The following is a 22,895-nucleotide window of genomic DNA, read 5'->3' as shown; positions in this document are numbered from 1 at the left end:
TTGCCGTTACTTGGTAGAACCATGTCGTACAAATCAAACCTATGAAACATTGCAATTAGATCAATACCTCTTCGTCGATTATCATTTCTCGCCTTGTGTATCACCAAACCTTTGGTAGCGTGGCGTGTGCCCATGGATCAGCTCACTAAAATATGGTTGGAGGCTCAGGTTTTACAGCGTCAGCACCTAACCGTGAAAGAGAAGGAAACAGTGGAACAGATTGACTCTTACGAGCACCTCTGCGAAAAGCTCGGAAAGATTCAGGCCCAATACAAGCTTGAAAGATGGGTGCGGCTGCTAGCTAGGATGGACCCTTTTGTATCAAGACTGCGCTCATTTGCCACCGTACTCTCTGTGTTTGCTCAAGCTAAACCTGAGGTGTTGTCTTTTGTCTGGGGCTCTGTTGCCCTGGTCCTGGAGGTACGTATGTGCTGTGTCTATAATACGGCTCACTGTTTATTTAGCTTGTCTGACAGGGATCTCCCTTGGTAGCTTGCCGCAGGGCATTCAGCAGTTCTAGAAAGTATCGTCGATACCTTCGAGCAAATGGAAAGGGTTCTACCTCGTTTCCAGTGCTACGTGGAGGAATACATGTCACCTTCGCCAACAATTACTCACCTCAGAGACGCGATTCGACGGTACTACCAGGAGTTGATTGACCAGTGCCAGGATTATATCAGGTTCTTGAAAGCCTCGCCGCTTAGTACGTACACTATTGTTTTCTTTCAGCAGGGTTCTCCTTTCCACCGGTCAAACAGATGATGCAGTGTCCCGGGCAAGTTATATGAGGCAGAGAACCTTAGCCAATCAGCCCGATTAGACTCACAGACCCCGTTTGATCGTCGTTCCAAACAGCCGTGCTGTGTTCACCGGTTTCGAGTCAGCCGCACTGACATTTTTATAGAAAACTTCTTATTGCTAGGCAGGACATCTAGAAAGCTGCGTACAAACTCAACCAGGCGACTGAAGCGACTAAGACATCTATCAATAGATGTAGAGCAAGAGGCAAGGATTGAAGAGCACAGGATAACTTATCGTACTCTGAATTCCTTGAGGGTTGAGCCCACAATGGCCACAGTTCTACCATACCATGGTGTCACTTACCGCCAAAACCCAGCTTTCTACCCAAGGCCCCAGTACCTGGAACAGATAAGCGCAGTGCTTGGCCCTGATACTCCACGAGGGCTGACGAGCTTTGCTCTGGTTGGCTTTGGGGGCTGCGGTAAGACACAGCTGGCGATTGAGTACACTCACCGAACCAATCATTACGATGCGATTTTTTGGTGCGCGGCGGAAAACAGCCTTCAGCTTTCGGAATCGTTTGCAATGCATGCTAGGCAATTAGACCTCATCAAGGGCGACGACGTACCACAACAGGACCGTATCATAAGCCTTGTCAAGCAGCGACTTCTTTCCCTCAGCGTCAATGGTGTGATATATTGATTAGTTCTGTAAAACTCTTGAATCGCTAACACCCTACAGGGAAGCCGAGCAGGTGGTTGATGGTCTTTGACAACATGGAACCTTTTGATGGCCTATCGTCGTTCTGGCCTAGTGGCCTGTCAGGGTCAATTCTTGTAACCACACGAAACAAGACCCTGGCCAAAGAATTCACCAAATCTCAAGTTTCCATCCCACCATTCGAGCCACTTGATGCACAACGATTCCTACTGCAATATAGGACAAGTGGCACGGAACATACCTGTCAAGAAGATAATGCTGCCGAAATCATCAGTCAAAGACTTGGAAATCTTCCTCTAGCACTGGACCTTGTTAGGCATCATGTTTCGGCAAGCGGAAGCTCATATAAAGAGTTTCTCAGATGTTACGGCGAACCTAGTGAGCCATTGCTGTATGATAGGATAAGTTCTACACGGAGGAATGAGTGGTACCATCAGAATGTTTTTTCAACTTACACACTTCGAATGCAAAAAATGACCAACAAAGCTGTCGACATGATTCATCTGCTGGCCATCCTGGACGTCTCGTGCATTCCGCTATCCATATTTGGGGCAGATAAAGAGGACATGTCAGACTAAGACACATCAAAAGTCATACTACCCTCGCTAACCTTTACTGCAGGTTGTGTAATGGACCGGATGTTGAAGATGAGCTACCCCAACTCCAAGATTTACTCGAAAGCCCAGTCGCGAATATATATGAGTAAGCACGAGGCATTGAAGACAATAAAACAACAACTGACACCTATCCAGACTTGACACAGTGGTGTCTGAATTGATGGATGGCTCTCTGATCGATCGCAACGTCGGCTCGGGCAGTCTGAGTTTGCATCGCATCTTGCAAGACTCTGTAGCACATTCTTTCGATGCAGCGACGAGATCTAGGTCTTTCAGCAAAATCTTGTTCTACCTCAATGGCTGCTTTCCCACTCAGCGCGACGGTGGCTTACTATTTGAACAGTGGTATCTGTGCGAACAGTACATTCCTCATATCTTTTCCGTCGTCCAGTTTTATAGGAAAAACATCAAATTATTGGATCCACCAGTAATGCTTGCCGAAATCATTCGTCGGTGTGCATGGTACTTCTTTCATAAGCATGGCAGATCAATCCTTAGCTGATTAACATCCAGGTACTTATTGGAGAAACATCAATTTACAGAGGCCAAAATCCTTGTACGGGATGCAGTGGAGATTTGCAAAAGGGCTCGCACATCCAGTAACTTATTGGGATTCACTCAATATAGGTACATTCCCCGTTTGCTCTCGGACTTGTATAATGTCATGGGCGCATTGGAGTACGAGTCTAATACTGAAGGCCACGGATTACGGTGGGCTATGAAAGCACGAAGTATTCGGCAGGAGCTATGTTTGACTCTCGATCTTGAAAGAGACAAATGTATGCTACAGGTCTTTCAGCATAACATTGCACTTGATATGCTAGCGAATGGTCAGCTACGGGAAGCACTGCCGTTACTAGAAGCCGTCCACGAATATGACGCCTCAACGAGTGGCGTCAATACGGACAATTTTTACCGAACTCTCAGCTTATCGATTTGCTACCGACTATTGGGGAAATATATCCATGCGATGGATTGCTCAAACATAGCAATGAAGGTGATACAAGAGCACATTGGCGAGGATAGTGTACCAATGGCAACGTGAGTCTCACCGCCTCCGACAACTGATTTTAACAATAACAAAATGTCCAGCGCACGTTTCTGTTGGGGAAATTTACTACTCTGCATGGAAGACCGAGTTGGTGCATACAACGCGTTCTCTATGTGCTTTCTCACTCGTCAAAAACTTATGCCGACTCATTTTGACACTGCTTTCACGGCACACAAACTTGGAGCCATGGCTCTTCAGAACGGAGACTTAGGTGCATCCATGTACGGTTTTTATCTTTTCACCCTTAGTCAACGTAATTTCTACAAGCTTACTAACCAATGGTGGTGAATGTAGCCAGTTTTTAACCCAAGCATTGCAAATCTTGGGCGATACAGATCCCATGAGCCTCGCTGCGATACGAACTGCGTATCTTCTGAGTATAGTTCTGCTCCAGTCTAATCAGAGTGATGCGGCCAAACAGATGCGTTCTAGAGTCAATCAGGCTCTTGAAGCTAAAGGGAAACGTGTAGATGCCAAAGAGGCAGGTTATTCGCAGAGCTTTTTCGATTCATTAGTTTTATTCCGACACTTGTAGAGTTGCAAAATGGTGGGCTCAAGGATAATTGGCGAACAGTACGAGTCTCCATAGTGACCAAGTGTGACGGGTGTTGGTTCCCTAGGGATAAACCAGTCTATACTGGTTTTTATTGGCAGAGTCGTAGGGCGTTATCACTGAGCGTTACGAAATGTCGTATCTCTTAATAGTAAATAGAGCGAGTTAAGCGTATCTAGGCAAAAAAGTTTTATTAATAGCTGGTAGGCTAACTGTACTAACTAGTGCTAAAGATATATATATATATAAGGTTATATAAGTTGAATGAGGTCGGTTTGACTGTATTTAATATGCCTATAAGGTGAATAGGGTCGGTTTGACTTTATTTGTTATATAAGTTGAATGGGGTTTATCTAACTTGTTGTAGGGTAGGCCTACCCTAATAGGTAGAAAAAGTAGGGTATATTATCTCATGTGTGTAAAGATTAGTTGGGTTATAACAATTATTAACTATATTATTAACTTAAGTAATATTTATTATATTACATATTTTATAGACTGATAGGAGTATATAGATAATTAACTATCTTTATCAATATATAAAATTATAAACTTAATTTCTAAATAGAGAAATTAAATATCTAAGTTGATAGACTGCAGACAGAAGGATGTTTATATATGCGTGACATAATCATGTGGCACATGTCCTCAGCATTGTGTCATGTTAAGGTGGTCGACTCTACACTGGATGCCCTTCACGACTAACACATACAGTACACCCTGCTTCCAATTGCTAATCAACATATTATCTAGACTGAGGCTTCCAAAATCCTAAAGCTAGAGCATAAATTACTGCATAATTTAGCGTAGCCTCGTAGTCTAAACTTTACTATCTAGAATACCTCATCATAAAGTCTGGATTGAGATGTTTAGTACTCCTTCAGTCAATGCTCTTCCATCCTCTCGATAAAATCCATATCCACATTGATAAAGCTCTTCCACAGATCAATCTCCCACATCCAAGGCTTAGTCTGAATCGCCAATGTAACCGTAATACAGTACTTGAACAAGTCATCCTCATCTTCACCCATAACAAGGATCAAATCGCCACGATTGATCACGCGGCTTCCAAACTGATGCTTGAGATACCCCAGCCTCCTCTTAATGGTTTCATGAGGGCTGTACTCACTGGCAGTCATATCTTTGGGCACAAACCTCCACGCCCACGAGCGGTTACGGCTGTCGAGGAATGTTGTTGAATATCGGTCGGTCCCATCACACATGAAGGGGTAGTAGTGCGGTGAGGACCAGGTACGCAAGAGGGCGAAGCGTGCGGGATGATTTCTGGCCATTGCGAGGGTGCCGAAAAAGACGGATCGATTTTCGTGTTGAACCTTGCGTGTTGTTCCTTGTAGTTGATGAAGAGATCGAGCTTGCCAGGTCGATGAGGCTCCATTTGGGCTGTGGCTATGCCCCTGATAAGTTCGGGATGAGGTTCCACGTTTACCGGGGTTATAACTCCCGCCTTGTAGACTGTAGGCTGTTAGTATGGATCGGTTTATTGAATACGTGAAGGGGCAACCAACAGTGGGCAAGGGTTGGTCGGACAGTCAGACTCCATTCCATAAGATATCTTTCCGGCCAAGATTCATCCTCTTCATCGTCGTTGTAGAACTCATTCCACTCGTTCCAAAACTCCTTTTCTCTGAACATGTAACCTGTCCCTGTTCGTCGATCAGGCCTCACCTTGTTCCTTTCCTCAATATCAAAGACGCCACTGTTGCGAACCTCTTCGCATTGACTCGAGTTAACAAACTCGGTAACAAACTTGGTGACTTCCAAGCCAGGAAGGAACATTGCCATCATGACAAATACATCTACTAAATCTTGCACAATGAAGCTGTGCGGCCAGGGGGCTGGGCCATCCATCGTGTATTCCTCAGGCTTGTAATCGCCCCGGATATTCAGCTAGTCAAGGATAGAGGCTATGTACAAGACCCAGTCTGTAGGGCCGGAGTGTGTTGTCTGAAGCATTGCTTGGAGGGTCTTTTGAAGTAGGTCGTATTTGGCGCTGCACCCTGGTTCGAGATCACCTGCGTGCAAAGACTGTTTGTAGCCTGAAGTAACAAACCTGTCAGTACCATATCCATGCATGAATTTACTGCGAGTTACTTACTGGCAGATTTGTCTCGCTCCTATATCTCCTGAGTCTCGAGAGTCTCCATACGGATGTCAAAATTCATCTTCTTGGGCTCCCTCATCAAACCCGTCTTTTTGAGAAGTGCCCTTGACTTCCCGTCAAGTTTCTCCTTGCGAGCCTGCGCAGAACCCGTGACCCATAGGTTCGGGAGACACCGAATTGTATGCATCTGCTGATCACGAAGAGCATCGTGCTGCGGATCTATGCCCAAGATGGTATCTTTCGTCAGATATCAAGCTTGGCTAGGTAAAAAAGGGTTTCAAAATCTGCAGCACCGTTGGATATCTCCCTAAAAGCAAAGTTCTTTCTCGTGGATTCGTCAGGGAACAGGACCGCATCTTCAGCCTCATTGCCCTCGTTGTAGAACATGTACAGGGACTCTTCCACATCGTCGTCGTCATGTACTATAATATGGGGGCCAGCAACATCAATCATCTTGACAATAGACCGCTCATCCATGACTGCGTCCCAGATACTTTCAATATGCTCGCCAGGCTTGATTTGGCGGGTGTGGCCAGTGCTGTCATCACGGTGGAGACTTCGTAGTAAAGGCTCCATATGGTTGTACATCTCTCGTGTATGCTTCATACGCCAAGCGTTACGAAGATCCTTGTTCACTTTGTCAGTACTTTAGGCCTAAACGCAGGCCTAAACGTAGGTAAACTTACCTCGGACACCTTATTGAATATCTCTACCTCGTCCTGTCCGGGTTTCAAGTCCCAGATATAGACATCATAAAAGTCGTTGAATCCAAAACGCCACTCACGAAGCTGGTCAGTCAACTTCATAAACTCAGGGCCCATTTCTAGGATATTCTCCCACTCATCCCTGGCCGCCCTTCCAAGTCCAGTCTTCTTTCTGTACGTCCACAAATGTTCCTTGGGCGATGCAGTGATGACTCTTCCTGTCTTACCATCGCGGACCATAACCAGCACCTCGCCTGCGCGTATAAGGAGATATTGAAGAAAGCGTCGTGTAACAGGGTCGTTACGCTTCATGCTTCCTACCAGGATATTCCTTGCTTCAATCATATCGTGCTGGCGACGCACAGCGCTGCGATTGCCGGATTGATGATAACGCATAATTGTTCGAGCGTTATAGTCGGCGAAGTACGGGAAGAAGCCAAACTGCTGGAGCTGCTGCGTCAAGGTGTTCACACCCCAGGAATCCCAATTAGACGCTAGGAAGTATTGCCACATGGCAAGTAAGCTCAGGTCTGAGAACTCGGACCAGTTCCTGCAGAGCTGGATGGCGTGCTGCAAGTTACAGTCCTTGGCCATGATGGAGAACTGAAGCCAGCCATCTCGCGACATGACGTTCTGACTGGCGTGGTTCCAGATACTCTTTTCGCAGATGGTTACCTTGGACTTTGATTCTGATCCCTTTGACTTGTTCTTTTTCTTCTTTTTCTTCTTCTTCTCCTCTACGTACCTCTTGGCCCTATCTATGAACCAGTTGCGAGTGTGAAGATGCGAATATTTAGTGTCGCTCCTGGCGAGATCCTCTAAAGTCTCGTCATCGTCATCATCGGTATCATCGACGGAAATCTCGTCTGGTTTGTCCCCATGGGCGAAATCGGCAGATGCGTCTCTGATATCCTGAAGAGTAGGCTCTGCGACCCTGAGGCAGAGATCTCTGAGATCAGACTCGGCAACAGTATTGTCGTCCAAAAACTCTTGAACATTGTTGGCTTTCAGAGCCGCGGGGAGCAGAGAAGCTTGCGATAAAATGAGACGACAGAATAGATAAAGTTTGATCTCTCTGATGTCTCGTATAACATCATCGATCTCGTCTTCTGGCATGGGCGCAGTCTTATCCCACGTCGTGTGGGGATTTACCATGGTGCCCACAATCTGCGTACCAGGCATGATTTGCCGGTTCTTATTGGCACCTTCACGCAAGCGCTTTCTCATTTCTTCCTCTATCTCAATGTTTTTTTTATCCGGCTCTTTCAACTCAGACTCTCGGTTAGATCGAGGTCGTTTGGCTATAGCAAGTAGCTTCATCTGTCCTACCAGCCCATCTTCAATGCTGGAAGTTTTCTTAGAACCGCTTTTTGCTTTCTTCTTCTTGGCCTTGACCATGGCAGTAGCCGACGAGGTTGAAGCTTCAGGCTCCGAGGTAGGTACAAATACAGATGGTACGTCTACAGAGGGGGTGTCTGATGATGCATCATGGGTTGTGGAAGGTATCTCTTCAAGGTCGACTGGCATCCAGAGGAAGTGCTTGATGAGGTCGATGTACTGGTTTCGCTTATCTTCTTCCATATCCTCGATAGGATCCCAAGCGGCGTCATCTGCATTGTCGTCATTTTGGGCCATGCGCTCCTTGTAGGCCTCGTCGAGGAAAGCATCTTGAAGTCTCTTTTCTTCCTTTCTTCGCATGATTTCGAGTCGGGCCTCCAACTGCTTCATGTGACGCTGGAACAAAGCAGCTTCTTGCTTGACCTTCTTCTGCTCCTTCTCGCGGTTCTCTTCTTGTTCGTCTTGGGCGTGTTTAACCCAAGAGTACCACCGCTCATTCTCGTAATGCATAGCGAGGAAGCGCTTCCTGGCTCTCTCGAGAGCACCAAGAGTGATATGACGCTGGTTGACAAGCTTATCGATGTATAACTGGTGGCCGTAGTCATAGCTGATGGAGTAGAAGCGCATGTGATGCTGTTTTCGGGCCTCGATCACGCGATTGAGGGTGCTGTACTTGGTGAGAAGATGATTGATGACGTCTTGGATGGTTTCTTCATCGTTGACGGCACTGAAGTCATCGTTGACGAGAGGAGTTTTAGTCTTGGCCAAATACTCGGGAGAATCCTTTTCAAGGTATTCAAGCTTGGCATTGCGACGCTTGTATCCGACATACAGACCCTGAGCTTGTCTAGAGTGCAAGAGACAGAAGAGCTGGTTGGCGTGGGTAGCTTCTTCTGTGCAGCGCTGCTTGTCACCTCGCAGGGCCTACCACCAATGGCAATTAGTCTTTTGTCAATTACACTACAGTTTGGTTCGTCTTACCTGACATTGCGGCGAAGCTGAAGCCATTCTGTTGGTTTGTAGTATCAAACTTGTTGAGTTGGAACCATGAATCTCCACAGCCGCGTAAGTTTCAAGAGATGCTGGGAGTGATAACTAAGCTGGTATTTGCCGGAATGAACACGTCATTAAACAAGTGGCTTGCTACATTCCCAAGTCTCAAGACATGCACTGCAACCAGTGTAGATGACTATCGGAGCGCGTTACTGACTTTGACAATGGATGCTTGGCATTTCGGTAGTGTGCTGATGGAAGAAGATGTGGGCTACTGAGTGGTGCATTTATATTGCGTGGGAATAAGGTTTACAAGCCTTAGCTTTTATGACTTCAAGATGCAGAGCGTGAAAAAGTCAGCATTAGGGTTTAAAAATAGCGATTCTCTCAAGCAACCACTGTAGATATAAATAAACATGACGCAGACAGATAGAGTGTGAGATAATCGCCAGATTAGGGGTAGCAGAAAAGTTAACCTCCTGAATCGTAGGTTACAAAAATAAATAGCCTAAAATACATAATCTAAGTAGGATAAGGTGATCTACTAATTTTGTCTCTTATGCTTCTAGCGGCTAACTTTTCTGGTACCCTGAGGCATGATAACAGATAAACACTTAGACCACTCAAGGGAAATCAAGCATCCTGGAGAGTGTCGTATGTATATATACTTGGTTCCATAGTCAATGTAGGCTCCAATTTTCATTACTTTTATCCTCCCTCTCTACCCCTGTCCATAAAACAAGGTATAAGAAAAGTTAGTGTTTTATGCATCCAACGACTAATCTACCTACCCTAAGGCCATTGGAATTTTACACCAGCCCCTACATGAGAGCAAATAGTTTATCATTTGACTAATCGTACATACAAGTATTTACGTAGACTAACTTTAGTAAACTTTGGGCTATTCCTGTATAAGAGCTGCGAGACGGAGTTTCTTTTTTGCCCCATATTGTCTCTTCAGTTGAAGATCTGTCAATACTTTTGCTGGGGAAAAATTGGGACATCTAAAGCGAGCACAGAGTGTGACTTCAGGATTGTGTAAAACAGTCAGCCTTCAAAAGGCCCTTATCGGTTGAAGAACCGCTCCCAATCAAACCCTTTCGGCTCTCTTCTCAACATCGTCCGTTGTGGATTTGGATCGGCTTACTCCACGCTCAGTCATGTAGCTTGCTTATCGTCTATCATGATCCTTGTCAGGTGTGGCTAGACACGAAGGACATGTGGCGTTGTTAGTGGGTGCCTGAGGTTGTATTATGAGGCTGACCTCCTATACTATCTCATCTATGACAGGGATTACCCCTGTTGGCGAAAGGAGACAAGTAACATTAGCTCCCGTAGAGAGGGCCGCAAGTAGCTCGAGACTCAGATGTGACAGTAAGAGTCGAGTAACACAAACTTCGGACTCACCGAGGAGATCAGACGTTCAATCATTTCCAGGTGGGATGGATGGATCAGCCTTGGGGGTAGCCTAGCCCTCCTTCAGTTGTGTCAGATGTACGGATAACTTGAGCAGCCCTATCTGGCGCATCACCCTTCTCTTCTTTTCTCATTGAGGCTCTGCTATATGAGAACCTGCAGGTCATTGCGAATGGGGATTGATGCGGTAATGTGCAATGAACTGGCTGCCCAACAGCCGTATCTTAGACCGGTCTTCCTCTCACCGGTAAGCCACTGAATCAAATGAGATATCACATCGGTCGTAGTCAGGCCATGGAATTCAAATCAGGCTGTGAAAGAGCAACTGCTGTTGGCTGTATCTGTGTTTGTACACCCACACACTCGCGGGCAGACGGAGCCTGATCACAGTTGACTGCTCAAGTCATTTACTCTAATCTGCTACCTGGAACTACACCCTAGCTAGTGATTTAGTTGAGGCCCGCGAGTATGTCTCACCAGCATAAGGCGTCGGCAGTATTGGCTTGGCATCGTTGCCTTCTGTTGGAAGCTATATTGTAAGTATCGACGCCTAATAGATAATGGTATTATAGGAATATAATTCGAATCCCGGTCAACATCATTCCGTCCTCACATTAGCATTAACCATCCACAATGCCCATCGATCCCCCATTAAACCCGCCACAAATCTTGGTAAATGATATGCCAGTTCAAGAAAGAAGAAAGCCAAGCACCGCAGACTACAAATATGAAGGTAATGGTCTTGTACCGATTAGAAGCACCGAAAAAGAACTTGGCGCGTTGCTGCGAATCCATTGCGTCGAGGACGGGATAGATGGCGAGTTCTGGACTCACGCGCTACTGCGGCACATTCTGTCCAGGGACCGGATAAAAGATGAGCTAATGCAGCCAAAGTATGGATTCACGAAAGATCAAGTCAACGAATATGTCAGCAAAATACATCCCCATTTGGCAAATGCTTCATCTAAAACCATCTATATCAGGATCTTTGCGCTCCTGGCCCTGATCGAGAAGATTCAAGATATTGCACGTTTCATCAGAGAAGAGGCTTGCGATGAAATACTTCCCATCGTAATCAGCCAAGGTAGGAATGTGTACTCTTCGAAGGAGGGAAACAGACACCTTTCGTGCTTCAGTGGATGGAAAACTTACGAATTGGAACATTTTGAAACTCGGCAGTGGTGGGTTGACACACCATACTTTGATTCCACAGTGAACAAACCTTTGACCGAAATCACCTTGGACCGAGGCACTCATAAGCCCTGGCGCCGGCTACGAGGCGATGAACAACATGACGGGTCCGAGGGAGCCTACGGAATCGTCATTCCTGTCGAGATTCATCCAACAGCGCATTCGTTCCAGGAATTATTAAGAGGTGTATGTGTCTCTATCTCCTCACAAAGGTATCTCTGTATGTACTGACAGATATGATAAAGATCAACCTAGACTGCACAAAGTTTGCAGTCAAGACCCTCAACAAAACCCCCTCCAACACCAAGCAAACTTTCCTGGCGGAATGGCAAATGTTGAAGCAATTCAATGGACTCTGCCACCCTCATCTAGTGACTGCACTAAGTGCTGTCACACAAGACGATAAATGGAGTTTCATCTTTCCTTGTGCATCATCCGACTTTGATAGATACAAGGAAACCATTGATCCTCCTCAGGGCAGGCGTGGAGCAATGTGGCTTTTGACCCAGCTGACAGGGCTCATTGGAGCAATTGACACCATTCACGACCCTAGGCATTTGAATCTGGGCCCACAGGGGAAGTATGGTAGACATGGGGACATCAAGTGCGACAACATTCTCTGTTTCAAGAATTCAGACACCACAGATGATGTTCTTGTTATCTCTGACTTTGGACTGTCAAAACTCAACAGCGACAAGAGTCGATCTAACATTCCTAATGCAACGGTCCCTCCTGTTCCCGGGTATCGTCCCCCGGAATGTGACATCGAAGGCGGCAAAGTTTCAAGAGCTTTCGATGTTTGGACAATCGGATGCTTGTTTCTCGAGCTTATAACCTGGTTCTTGGGAGGACCCAGCTACATCAAAAAGTTCGAGAAGAAAAGGACCACGACATTCATCAATGGCATGATGAACAATATTTTCTTCACCTTTCAAGAACTTGTTCCGAGAGATTCTGGTGGAGCCAAAGCCATACTAGTAAAGCCAGAGGTCACCGAAGTAAGTTAAATTTAAGCCAACATGAGATGTCGTCCAACTGACCCCAATAGTGGGTTCTTGAACTCCGCCAACATGCCAACTGCTCTCAGTTTGTACATGAAGCTCTTGATATTATCGAGCAAAAGATGCTAGTTGTGCTATCAACCCGCAAGACCCGATCATCATCTGGGGAGCTTCGCAGGGAATTTGAGCGTATCTCTAGAAGATGCAATTCTGAAAGGGAGTACACGCAAGGGAAACCATTGACAGAGAAAGAGCTCAGAGAAGCCCGAGATCAAATCAGGCAGAACACGGTCGCAGTACGGGCCATCCCTAACAAGCATGCACGGGCTCTCATAGGAACGTTCCAGATCAAATTGTCAAAACACACTGGGCGAACGGAGATGTCATACAATCGGGATCAATTTGAGAAAATGGATATTATCGGTAATAAGGAGGATCTTCATTCTAATGGTAATTGAGACGTTTGTATTCAACTGATGGGGATTGAAATCTATCAGGATGCAGGTCTAGAGGTCTATCTCGGACAGAAAGCTGTTGGATGCAATTGGGAGGTAGTTCATAGTAATCCTTTTCGCGTGATTTCCTTCAAAGGTCGTGGCGTCGCATATCAAAGAGTGACATCGTTCCAAGTGTCGAACCTTAATAGTGCTCATCCATAGTCACTGTTTGCCTCATTCGTTGGGTTTCATCCTTGAAACGTCAGAAAGATTAACAATTCGGCGTGCAAGTTACTCACAGGGGTCAAAGGTCTGGGGACCGTGCATTGAAATCGGCCTCGCTTCCACTGATTAAGTTAGCAAAAACACGTTTTGTAGGGAGGTTGAAATAGCAATTCATACGATCACAGAGCAAGTTCCTGGTCCAAAAATATTGACCAAGAATGATTCCAAGGCATACTGCCCTGTGTATGTTGCACGAATAAAAAACTGTTCCATTGTAGAAATAGCAAGAAAACAACAAACAAGGTGAACTGACTCTTAGGTATGGCATTGGCAAAGACAATGATCGATCACCTCTGTTTTGTAGTTGCAACCCACAGATGGTCCGCAAAAAAAAAGAAATGTTTGTGGCTTGCCTCATTCGCGTTTCAAGAAAATCAATTCGCTGATCATCCATTCATTGCCACGTCGTACTGTGTGTGACTGGAGTATCTCTTGACCTTGTCCTGCGTAGGTGGGTAGCAGAAAAGTTGGACTACCAAGTCTTAGGGTGTAAGAATTAGTAGTCTAAGAAGCATAGTTTAACTTGCATGAGATGCCCCAGTAATTTAGTTTCTTATGCTCTCAGTCGTCAAGGTTTCTGATACCCTGACGTTGCATAGCCCACAGCCTGATTTTACGAATCCAACCACCTGACACAGGTGACACAATGTGCTGCCACACCGCCTTGTTTACGTTGAAATTTCCAGCATAGCCTAAATGTACCACCTGGTCTTTGTCGATATGCTCACTACTTACGTACTGCTGACGGGCTGCATATTTGTGGCCTCAAACCCTCCACTAAAGCTCTTCTTCTTCTCCAAGCCCAACATCCTTATCACGACGTCGTAAGAATATGGATTGGGCTAACGATAATACAATATGCTGTCAAAATGAAATCAGCAGAGTCTTCAAGTATGAGGAGAGGCCTACCAGCGTGGTACGAGTATTTCCGGGTTTGAGAGTCTGTAAGGCCTTATCCAGTCTGTCACAACTTACTTACCGCTAAGCTAGGCGCCTTTGATACGGACGATGAATGACGACAACGACTGGAACAATTGGTTTGAGGAAGTTAGTATTCCACTGTCCTGATGCTGAATACAGAAACTCATTGACTTCAGGACCATCCAAAGCTGGACGGATCGCAATCAGGACTCGTTCTTATGTAAGCCCGAATTTGTTGTGGCCCTCATGATATTCTAATCTGAATTATTTACTTAGCCTGGCAAGAAGGGGTGGAGAGACGAAAATTGATCCCATGCAGCGAATGCAGTCCAGCGACTGTGTTAGAGATATTGAAAAAGTTGCAAGCGGCTTCAAAGAAGCGCCAAAGGACGCACTACGTGGGACTGGTGGCCAACGGACTCTACGAAATATTCCATTCTCAGCTCAAACATTCAAACGAATCGCAAAAGAATTTCGAATACACGATTCAATTATTCGACAAGTGAGCCGCGCTGATGTTCCCGACTTTTCCGCTGTGAAGCTTGATATGGAACTATCAAAGCATCAACCTCTACCCGCACACGGTATGTTAACGTCAAAGAGGTATATGTATTTTGTTGACTTTGTGTTAGTATATAACATACGTACTTCGAATTCCTGGGAAAACGACCTCGCGGCATCAACAACATACCTACCACATTGCAGCCTCTCATTATCTATCGTTTTTGGATGCACACTATCAATTGAGGATGAAATAATGTCACGCCTGACAAGGGTCACCTATGAGATATCACACCCACTGTTGATACCTAGCATTATTGTCGAACTGGAAAGGAAACGACAACTTCCAATCGTTGAAGACATGATCGACCAGGTTGAAACCAAGATCCTGGAGTTGGATAAAGACCCCGAGTCACTGCAAGATGTACCAAGGGATGAGAAAATAGCCCTCAAAGAAGCAAAACGATCGGCCTGGCTTGACATGTTGTATCTGCGAAATCAACTACTCAGTTGGCGTAGGTGCATGGAAACACTGCACAAGCAGACGAAGAGCCTCGACCGCAAGATGTTTGGAAGACCATATGCGCAGGTCCGGTATAAATACGAAGGAACTGAAGAATCTGGCGACAGAGATTATATCCTTTCAGATTCTGATTCAGAACTTGAGGAATACTGCAATGTACGACCGTCTGCGAATAATCATCCTTATAACAACGTTGAACATCAAGGCTCAAGGCAGCTTGTACGTACAGAAGTAGAGCCGTACTATCCTGAGTGTCAAAGGCCTCTTTGGACGTCTAGTTTCTATATGAGACGAACGGGGAAAAAGATCAAAGGTCGTCTTGAGCAGATTATGAGGGAATATAGCGACAAGATACAACAGTGCACCTCTGGTATTGAAGGGATGGTCATGTCAACACAATGGGTAAGATAGCTTTTCCCAAATATATCAAAAGAATCTTGGTTAACAGTCTCAGGCACAAGGCGAAACAAACGTGGAAATAGCACTGGCAACAAGTCAGGACTCTCGCCATATGAGGTCCATCGCACTTGTCACCATGGTGTTTCTTCCAGGGACATTCTTTGCAGTAAGTTGCTTCTCTTGTAATTCTGAACTGAACACTAACACAATCTATAGAGTATCTTTTCAATGGGATTCTTTAACTTCACCGGTTCTGGTTCTGTCATAGTGTCTCGGCTTTTCTGGCTATACGTAGTTCTAGCCGCAGGCTTCACAGCTGTCACTGTCGGTGCGTGGTATTACATGGGAGTCTATCGATACAAGAAACACCGAAATCTAAACTTTGGATTAGGCAGAAGGCGTTGTCCTCCGTTGAGTGTCCTGAAACTGCTACAGTCCGAAAAGATGGCATAGTGTCAGACTGAGAGTACTCCGGCTCTTGTGACCGGATCAGGAGTCAGTTTAGGAGACCTGAACTAAAGCCTAAGTCATAGCCTTGAAATGTTTCTAGACTTCAAATATTTGGTGCTTAGTATAACTTTAAATCGCAATGTTACCTTTTACTTCCCTGCGTCAAGAGTCATAGAGAGTAGGGCACAAAAGAAACCTTATTCTCACACGATCGAAAAGTACTGTTTAATAGCCCCCTTCTTCTTCTTCTACTATAATCAAGGAAGAATGGAAATCCGACTATTGTCAGTTAGATTACCCATCTTATTACATGCTTGTTGCTTATGAAATCATGGTGGCTTTGACAGAGTGGGCTGGGATATGCACAAAAGAGTGTCTTGAGAGTAGAATAACAAACTTGCAATTGAAATAATAATCTTGAGTGATGACTAAAGAGATCTATTATGCTAACCCTTCCTTCGTGTTCCACTTGTTCGTTGCTCTACGAGTCCATGGATGATTGGTACTACTTTTTCATAGGTTGGCTGTCTTCTGTTATGAATCCCACCCCCTTTGATTTGCCTCCCTTACATCGTTCATACAATGTCCCCTGGAGAAAGGGTTAGTTGAGTTCGCTCAGGAGGGTCACAATGAAAATACCACGTTGAATTCTTCAGCAGTGTCAATTTCGTAGATATTGTGCCGCATCTAAAGACAATTCGTTAGTAGGTGGTTACATAACAATATCAATTACTTACGTCTACTCTAAACTGGGCACGGGATCCAAGAAGATCTTCCAGCTCCTTCAAAAGACGCGTGGGAGAGGCGTGGTGAGTGTGAAACTCGGTTCGAATTGACAACGGCGAGGACATGAGACTGAAAGATAACTGTGATGATAGTGAAAATAGATAACTGGGTCTTTTGTTCAATAAAAGATGACGAATCTTTAGATAATGTTGGTTATGTGATGGATAAAAGATAAAGCACTGCCAGTACCTCGGACGGCCTCTACTAGAAATAGGGAGATAATGTTACACTGGCGGCAAAAATGCCTAGGTCTTGGAGAATTCCAGCCATGGAATTCACCACTATGAAAATGCATAGTCAAGTGCACAATTAATCATTAGAAGTATGCTCGAGTCTGCCTTGGACAGTGCTCAACCAGGACCTCGGAAGTAAGTCTCAGCTGATGGGTGGTTGCGTGAGTGACCTGCAGACTCAGCGGCAAACACTTCGACGACTCCATCCTATTGGGGGCCACGCTTTGTGTATCACACCATATTCATTTCTCCAATGGAACACTAGTATTTTGGGCACCTGTCAAGGGATCTGTCATACCAAATGACTTCATGATCCTCATGAGGGGGTTACTGGAATCCAGTTGTCTCAAAACAGAATCAGGCTGCGGTGGCAACATGACAAGTCATACAGCCGAGTCTCACTAAGCCACATTTTTCAGCTATTGGATTGTCAGTATTGTCTTGGCTGCCTCGATACATTTACACATTGGTTGGCTGTGGAACTGGCGCCTGTAATATTGGGAACAAGGCATTGTTCTACCCCGGTAGCACTGACTGCGCGGTTGTGATGCTTTTTATATTTGCGGCATCTTAGCTGAAACTCAATCCTTCTCAAACAGCCATGGCTTCCGGCTGTGAGGCTACAGCACTTGGTACTTGCAACCGATTGCCTAACTTAGCGAGGGTGGCCATTGCTATCAACCATATGTATGATCAACTAGGGGGCGGTTATGATACAATCACAGGGGGAGACAACCTTCTCCACTTAACGAGGGAATTCGTATCTGTGAACACACTCCATCCTTGTTTTTATTGCCATCCCTTGCTTGGGCTCAACACACCACCAGCTCGAAGCTTAGCCTCCACTAACCGCCTTGAGATGAGACAAGTGTGCTGAATGTACACTTAACAGATTTTCATGTCCATTTTCAGCCTCCTGGCTTGTTCAGATGATAAGTCTGCTGTTTTTAAAAATGCCTCAAGAGAGCCTTGAAATTTCGAAATGGACACAAAAACATCCACTCAGGCATTCGCAATAACGTCGGTGTGTGGGTTGCAAGAAAGAATTGCAGTCACTACAGTCCTTTTGAAATGGCGCAGGTATGTTTTACTAAGTTGCATGACTCTGGTTGCCAATCAGCTGATTCAGATGATGCAGTCACGCCAGTCAGTATCAGACAAGTCGCCAGACAGTCCCGAGGCCAGCGACGCAGAGGCGAGTCAGCGACGGCGAAAGTCGGTGGCTTTTGCAGATGACAAGCACGGAGGCACCAATGATGAGAGTCAACTAGACAAGGACTCGATAAATCACTCAACCAATGAACAAATGTCGACTCCACACGCGAGTCCTCAAGACATGAGTCGAGAGAGCAATCCAGGCAAAGACCGCCCTATCGTATCACAGCAACAGTCTCTAGGGTTCGCAATCAGGAATCAGGTTTTCCAACCAGAAGACGAAACCCTAGAATCATTTTTACCCAGGGATAAGCTAGAAGAATCTCTGACACAGCAGCGGATCATAGAAGCACTCAGAATAGAAGGAGAATTCCCCCCTGAGAGGCTGGAATCCATCGCGCGAGATATCATAGACCCCCTGGGGTTCATGACTAGCTCTCAACCGCATCTACGTTCTCGAAAAGAGATCTTTGCAATCCTCTCGTTGATCGATAAGATCTCAACTATTGAAAGCTTCATCCAAGACGGACTTTTTGATCATGACCTGCCTTTTCGCTATCTTCGACAGACGGATTCTTTGGATGGTAATACACGCCCGTGGGTAATGAAAACTTGCGACCTACACAGGGAATCAAGGGAAATCCCATTTTTTCGCAAGTGGTCAAATAAAGAGGCCGAGTCATTCGAAGGACGACAGTGGAAAGTGCATATTCCGGTATTTACCGGCATCCCCGAGACAACTGACAAGCCGACACACTATGTCCTGGCAAAAAAGGCAAATCTTCCATACATTTTCAAAACAGAAGTAGGAAGAGGTGGGTTTGGCGCTGTTGACAGGGTAGAGATACACGCTAGTCACACTATTACATCGGGAAATCCAGTAAGTTATTCGACCTCTCAAAGGTATATATGTCATTTGTCACCTTTACTAATATTCATTTGATCCAACAGGCGGTGGTTGCTGTAAAAAGACTGGGAACCTCGGAACGATGCGTATTCGATAGAGAGGTTTCGAATCTCAACCGATTCGCGACAAAAGATGCGCCGCATCTGATTCAGCTTCTTTGGACATTTTCCCTTGGGTCAGAGCATCACCTTGTATTCCCATGTGCGGACGGAAATTTGATGGATCTATGGAGACGACACCATGCTCCCCTAGCGGCAAGCCAGGACCATGAAACGGCGCTTTGGTTTTCCAGACAGTGCCTCGGGATTGTTCAAGGACTCAACATGATTCACCAGACCAACGACCCTGACTCAGACGAGCCGCAAAAATACGGTCGACACGGAGACTTAAAACCCGAGAACATCCTGTGGTTCAGACAATCCAGTAGTACGGAGCCAGGATACAGTCTTGGTACGCTAAAAATATCAGACTTCGGTCTAACGAGATTCCACAGAACACAAACCAAGTCTCACATTAACACTAATGGAATTGGATGGTCGCCAACATACAGGGCACCTGAATACGATGTACACGATGAAGTCGCCCAGAGCTACGACATCTGGTGTTTAGCGTGCGTTTTCCTCGAGTTCACTACATGGTACCTCAACGGCTGGGACGCAGTGGACAAATTCGCTGAGTCTCGGAAGAAAGAGGACAGCAATCCTATAATGAGGCAAGATACATTCTTCAATCATATTCACGAAGGAAATAGAGTTAGCGCTATTGCTAAGAAATCTGTCGCAGTGGTAAGACGCTATCCACTGCTCGAGTGTTTCATGACTAACCAGACATAGGAAATGCGAAATCTGTACGAACATGCCGACGCCTCAGACCTCACCATAGATCTTCTTGAGTTTGTGGAAACTGACCTACTTCGGATGCGCCCTGAACTCCGAACGAGGTGTTCCAAAGTTGTGCACAGGCTTCAAGGTCTTTTCGACAAGTCTTGTAGTAACCCAGATTATTGCTTGACGTTGGCAAGAGACCTGCCAGTTCGAAAAGATACGGACCTCTCACGCTTGGATCCTGTGGGCGTGACTATACAATATCATGCAGGCGGGATGCGATCAGATGATATACTTCCCCAGCTTAGGCAACGACGAGGATCAGGCTCCTCGAGTCCAAGGCTGTCGTCATTCCGACAATCGAATCCTCAAGTGGCCACTTTGTTTGAGGAGCCAGTCAGTGTTGATTACGTTGTGCATAAGGAAATGCCAAATGGTCAACTGCAGCAACCGATCAAGTCCCAAATCAAGCCGGTCAGCAACTCTGACATGCAGGATACGATTGACACTGCTACACCAAATGACAATTCTGAAATCGCAGTGACTACAGTGGAAAAAGTGGATCTAAGAACCAGCGAGCAAGAGGAATATGGTCAAGGTTATGGTCAGCCTGACCAGCAGAGAGATGAAGTAGGCCCGTCAACAAAGTTACAAAATCTTGCTGTTTCCTCAACAGACGTACAGCCCGAGCAAAAGAAAAAGCGTTCGAAGCGAAGAGACAAGGTGAAATCAGGGCTTAGCTGGGTTTTCTGTTGCCGTAGTGGACAACATAAGGAATAGCATTTAAACTGGGAATGATTCAGCATAAAGTGGTATTTTGGATAACAATGCTCCTAAAACACAGTCGTGAACTCTCAGAAGAAGTGTCCAGGGTATGTTGAGCGTCAGGAATATCACGTGATTGAACATGTGATTGAATCTCCCGCCTCTTCATTTAATGAAGATCTTCAATAACATCAAGGGAGCAGGAATGTTTCAAAAGACCAGGACTGCCCACAACCACCTTAGTTAACTTAGCAGAATTGTCAGTTGCGTGACTGCAACGCACATGGAAGGAAAGTCAAGCGGGCGCCCGCTGAAGACAAGACATCAAGCCCCAACTACATAAATGTTTGTAATGTACCCGGAATTGGGCTTCTCTAGCCTTCGAATCTGTCACCGCTTTTTTTGATTGAGGATTACATGTTGAGAGGGGTAATGAGACATGCAGAGTTGATGGACGCTTGTAGTTAGCCTAACCTTTGAATCCACACATCGATTATCGGCCTATCCTGGTGAGCATCTCTCAGTAACCAATTGCAAGGCGATTAGGGCTTTCTGGCACTGAAACAAGTCTCAGCTGGCGAGCGGCGCAAGTAAGCTAAGTCTCGTTGTGGGAAAAGATCGTAACTCAATCGCAGCTTAAATTACGTCAATGGCCTAAACGTCTCCAGTCCTTGACTTGTCATGTCTCTTGTCCAGCCAGCACATCAATGCTCCTCTATTATACTTGGGGGCGTTAAAACAGGAGTCAATTAGGCAGGTGTCGTTGACGATCTGTTGGAAGATTAGAAAGAATGACGTTTGTGTCTCGGCTTAACTAGGGATTCGTCTGTGTGGAGAATCCGATCATCTAGACTTCCTGATACTTATAAGGAGCTCTGGGAATATAAAGCAAAGATATTTCATACTTTTACCCATCGAACACTCTCAAACCAAACAACATCATACCAACTCAGTTCTCAAAATCCCACAAACATCTGCTACTACAATGTCTGACGAAACGGGTATGTCTACTCAAAATCGCCTTTTGTGGTTTTATGCCCCTCTGACTGCATTGTGCTCTAGCCACCAAATTTGAAACCGTCTCCGATCTTCCACCGTCTCTGGCCGCTGCCGCCTCTCAGATGGTGCAGTACGCCGGAACCTGCGTCGAACTCGAGACAGATGAAGTAACCAAGCAAGACAAACGCCGATTCGACTGGCCATCTTTCAAGAAATGCTTCGATGATTATGGAGGCATCGACCTCGCTATGCTGGATTACAAAGAATTCACCATCTCTCGTAGCGAAATCGATCTCAGCATGATGGTCCAGAGGATCGTGGAGTCCTTCGTCAGGGAGTTCCATATCATCGGATATGAAAATGTTACCACGTTGCTCCGGACTACCATTGAGAAGACATTTACCAACCTGGAACAAAAATCCTCGAATGAGTGTTTGTATTTCAGCAAGTCTGCTGGCGGGCAAGGTTCATTTTGGGAATATGGTGTTCATATAGCGGTCCCTATCCCGAGTTCGGCCAATTCCTTCCACAGTTTTATCACTACCATCAAATTGGAGGCAGATGTGTCTGACCAGAATGATTGGTGGGGTCTGACAGGCTCCTCGAGAAAGAACTTTTCCGCTACGATGAACGGAATGAAGTTCGAGGTGGAAGAAGGCTTCAAGAACTAAGAACTCGACACCCCTCTTGTCCAGCTCTCTTCTAGCCAAGACAGAAATTGACTGTACTTGATTAGCTTATATCACTCTACACGCCTCTTTATCAAAACAGTGATAAATTTGCCATGTTCTTAGCTAGACGATCGATCAAACATGAGTGAATGATATAAGTTCTCGTTGCTTAGCCCCTTTCTCTGTCGTTGTACAGGTGGCTTGCTGCATTCCTCATATTTCCTCAAGCTTTAGAGTAAAATAATAAACTACCTAAGAGGTGTAATCTAATCGGTATAAACGGACTTGATAATCTCGTCTCTTATGATTCCAGCCACTGTCCATTCTGATACTGGGACCTTGTCCAGGGTAGGATTCTGCACAAGGATATCCATGAATGCAAAGCGCCTGTCATTTAATTAATCGCCAAGACGACTCTCCCGTCCGGAGAATCGAACAATATCCAGACTATTACTATATAACAACTGACTGAGTACTCTGCATCTTGCTTCGCCTTCAACAATGGCAGTCAGAAAAGAAATGTAGAATAAAGTCGGCCCGACATCATCCACAGCCAAGATAAAACGTTGGTCGCTGGTCGTGGCACTCGAAA

At 45.6% G+C, this 22,895-nt stretch overlaps 8 protein-coding genes across 8 annotated transcripts; 5 read left to right on the top strand and 3 right to left on the bottom strand.

The window, feature by feature from the left end:
* Positions 1-132: 132 nt before the first annotated feature.
* On the top strand, positions 133-3,417 carry FGSG_07748 (uncharacterized protein; the record flags this gene model as incomplete). The annotated part of the gene is made up of 8 exons (XM_011329257.1): positions 133-420; positions 574-703; positions 905-1,429; positions 1,483-1,852; positions 2,083-2,163; positions 2,214-2,531; positions 2,592-3,119; positions 3,171-3,417. The coding sequence occupies 8 exons, from the start codon at positions 133-135 to the stop codon at positions 3,415-3,417; spliced, it is 2,487 nt and encodes an 828-aa protein (XP_011327559.1).
* A 1,149-nt stretch (positions 3,418-4,566) lies between these two features.
* FGSG_07747 (uncharacterized protein) lies at positions 4,567-5,551 on the bottom strand (the record flags this gene model as incomplete). Its single annotated transcript, XM_011329256.1, has 3 exons — positions 4,567-4,823; positions 4,904-5,155; positions 5,209-5,551. 3 exons carry the CDS (start codon positions 5,549-5,551, stop codon positions 4,567-4,569), a joined length of 852 nt encoding a protein of 283 aa, XP_011327558.1.
* Positions 5,552-5,817: 266 nt separating this feature from the next.
* On the bottom strand, positions 5,818-8,854 carry FGSG_07746 (uncharacterized protein; the record flags this gene model as incomplete). Its single annotated transcript, XM_011329255.1, has 5 exons — positions 5,818-6,023; positions 6,098-6,226; positions 6,413-6,431; positions 6,491-8,770; positions 8,828-8,854. The coding sequence occupies 5 exons, from the start codon at positions 8,852-8,854 to the stop codon at positions 5,818-5,820; spliced, it is 2,661 nt and encodes an 886-aa protein (XP_011327557.1).
* A 2,034-nt stretch (positions 8,855-10,888) lies between these two features.
* FGSG_07745 (uncharacterized protein) lies at positions 10,889-12,453 on the top strand (the record flags this gene model as incomplete). Its single annotated transcript, XM_011329254.1, has 3 exons — positions 10,889-11,339; positions 11,469-11,666; positions 11,819-12,453. 3 exons carry the CDS (start codon positions 10,889-10,891, stop codon positions 12,451-12,453), a joined length of 1,284 nt encoding a protein of 427 aa, XP_011327556.1.
* Positions 12,454-13,865: 1,412 nt separating this feature from the next.
* On the top strand, positions 13,866-15,966 carry FGSG_07744 (uncharacterized protein; the record flags this gene model as incomplete). The annotated part of the gene is made up of 9 exons (XM_011329253.1): positions 13,866-13,993; positions 14,052-14,085; positions 14,160-14,216; positions 14,267-14,310; positions 14,367-14,674; positions 14,723-15,516; positions 15,563-15,679; positions 15,730-15,841; positions 15,905-15,966. The coding sequence occupies 9 exons, from the start codon at positions 13,866-13,868 to the stop codon at positions 15,964-15,966; spliced, it is 1,656 nt and encodes a 551-aa protein (XP_011327555.1).
* A 502-nt stretch (positions 15,967-16,468) lies between these two features.
* FGSG_07743 (uncharacterized protein) lies at positions 16,469-17,359 on the bottom strand (the record flags this gene model as incomplete). The annotated part of the gene is made up of 5 exons (XM_011329252.1): positions 16,469-16,552; positions 16,603-16,650; positions 16,701-16,829; positions 16,978-17,030; positions 17,281-17,359. 5 exons carry the CDS (start codon positions 17,357-17,359, stop codon positions 16,469-16,471), a joined length of 393 nt encoding a protein of 130 aa, XP_011327554.1.
* Positions 17,360-18,053: 694 nt separating this feature from the next.
* FGSG_07742 (uncharacterized protein) lies at positions 18,054-20,648 on the top strand (the record flags this gene model as incomplete). The annotated part of the gene is made up of 4 exons (XM_011329251.1): positions 18,054-18,062; positions 18,103-19,017; positions 19,089-19,829; positions 19,878-20,648. 4 exons carry the CDS (start codon positions 18,054-18,056, stop codon positions 20,646-20,648), a joined length of 2,436 nt encoding a protein of 811 aa, XP_011327553.1.
* Positions 20,649-21,618: 970 nt separating this feature from the next.
* FGSG_07741 (uncharacterized protein) lies at positions 21,619-22,419 on the top strand (the record flags this gene model as incomplete). Its single annotated transcript, XM_011329250.1, has 2 exons — positions 21,619-21,634; positions 21,696-22,419. 2 exons carry the CDS (start codon positions 21,619-21,621, stop codon positions 22,301-22,303), a joined length of 624 nt encoding a protein of 207 aa, XP_011327552.1. The 3' UTR covers positions 22,304-22,419.
* Positions 22,420-22,895: the final 476 nt, after the last annotated feature.

Source organism: Fusarium graminearum, chromosome 4 (genome assembly GCF_000240135.3).
Source record: "Fusarium graminearum PH-1 chromosome 4, whole genome shotgun sequence".
Classification (NCBI taxonomy): Eukaryota; Fungi; Ascomycota; class Sordariomycetes; order Hypocreales; family Nectriaceae; genus Fusarium; species Fusarium graminearum.
Note: the sequence above shows the minus strand (reverse complement) of the source record. Positions and strands in the feature narration are given on the sequence as shown.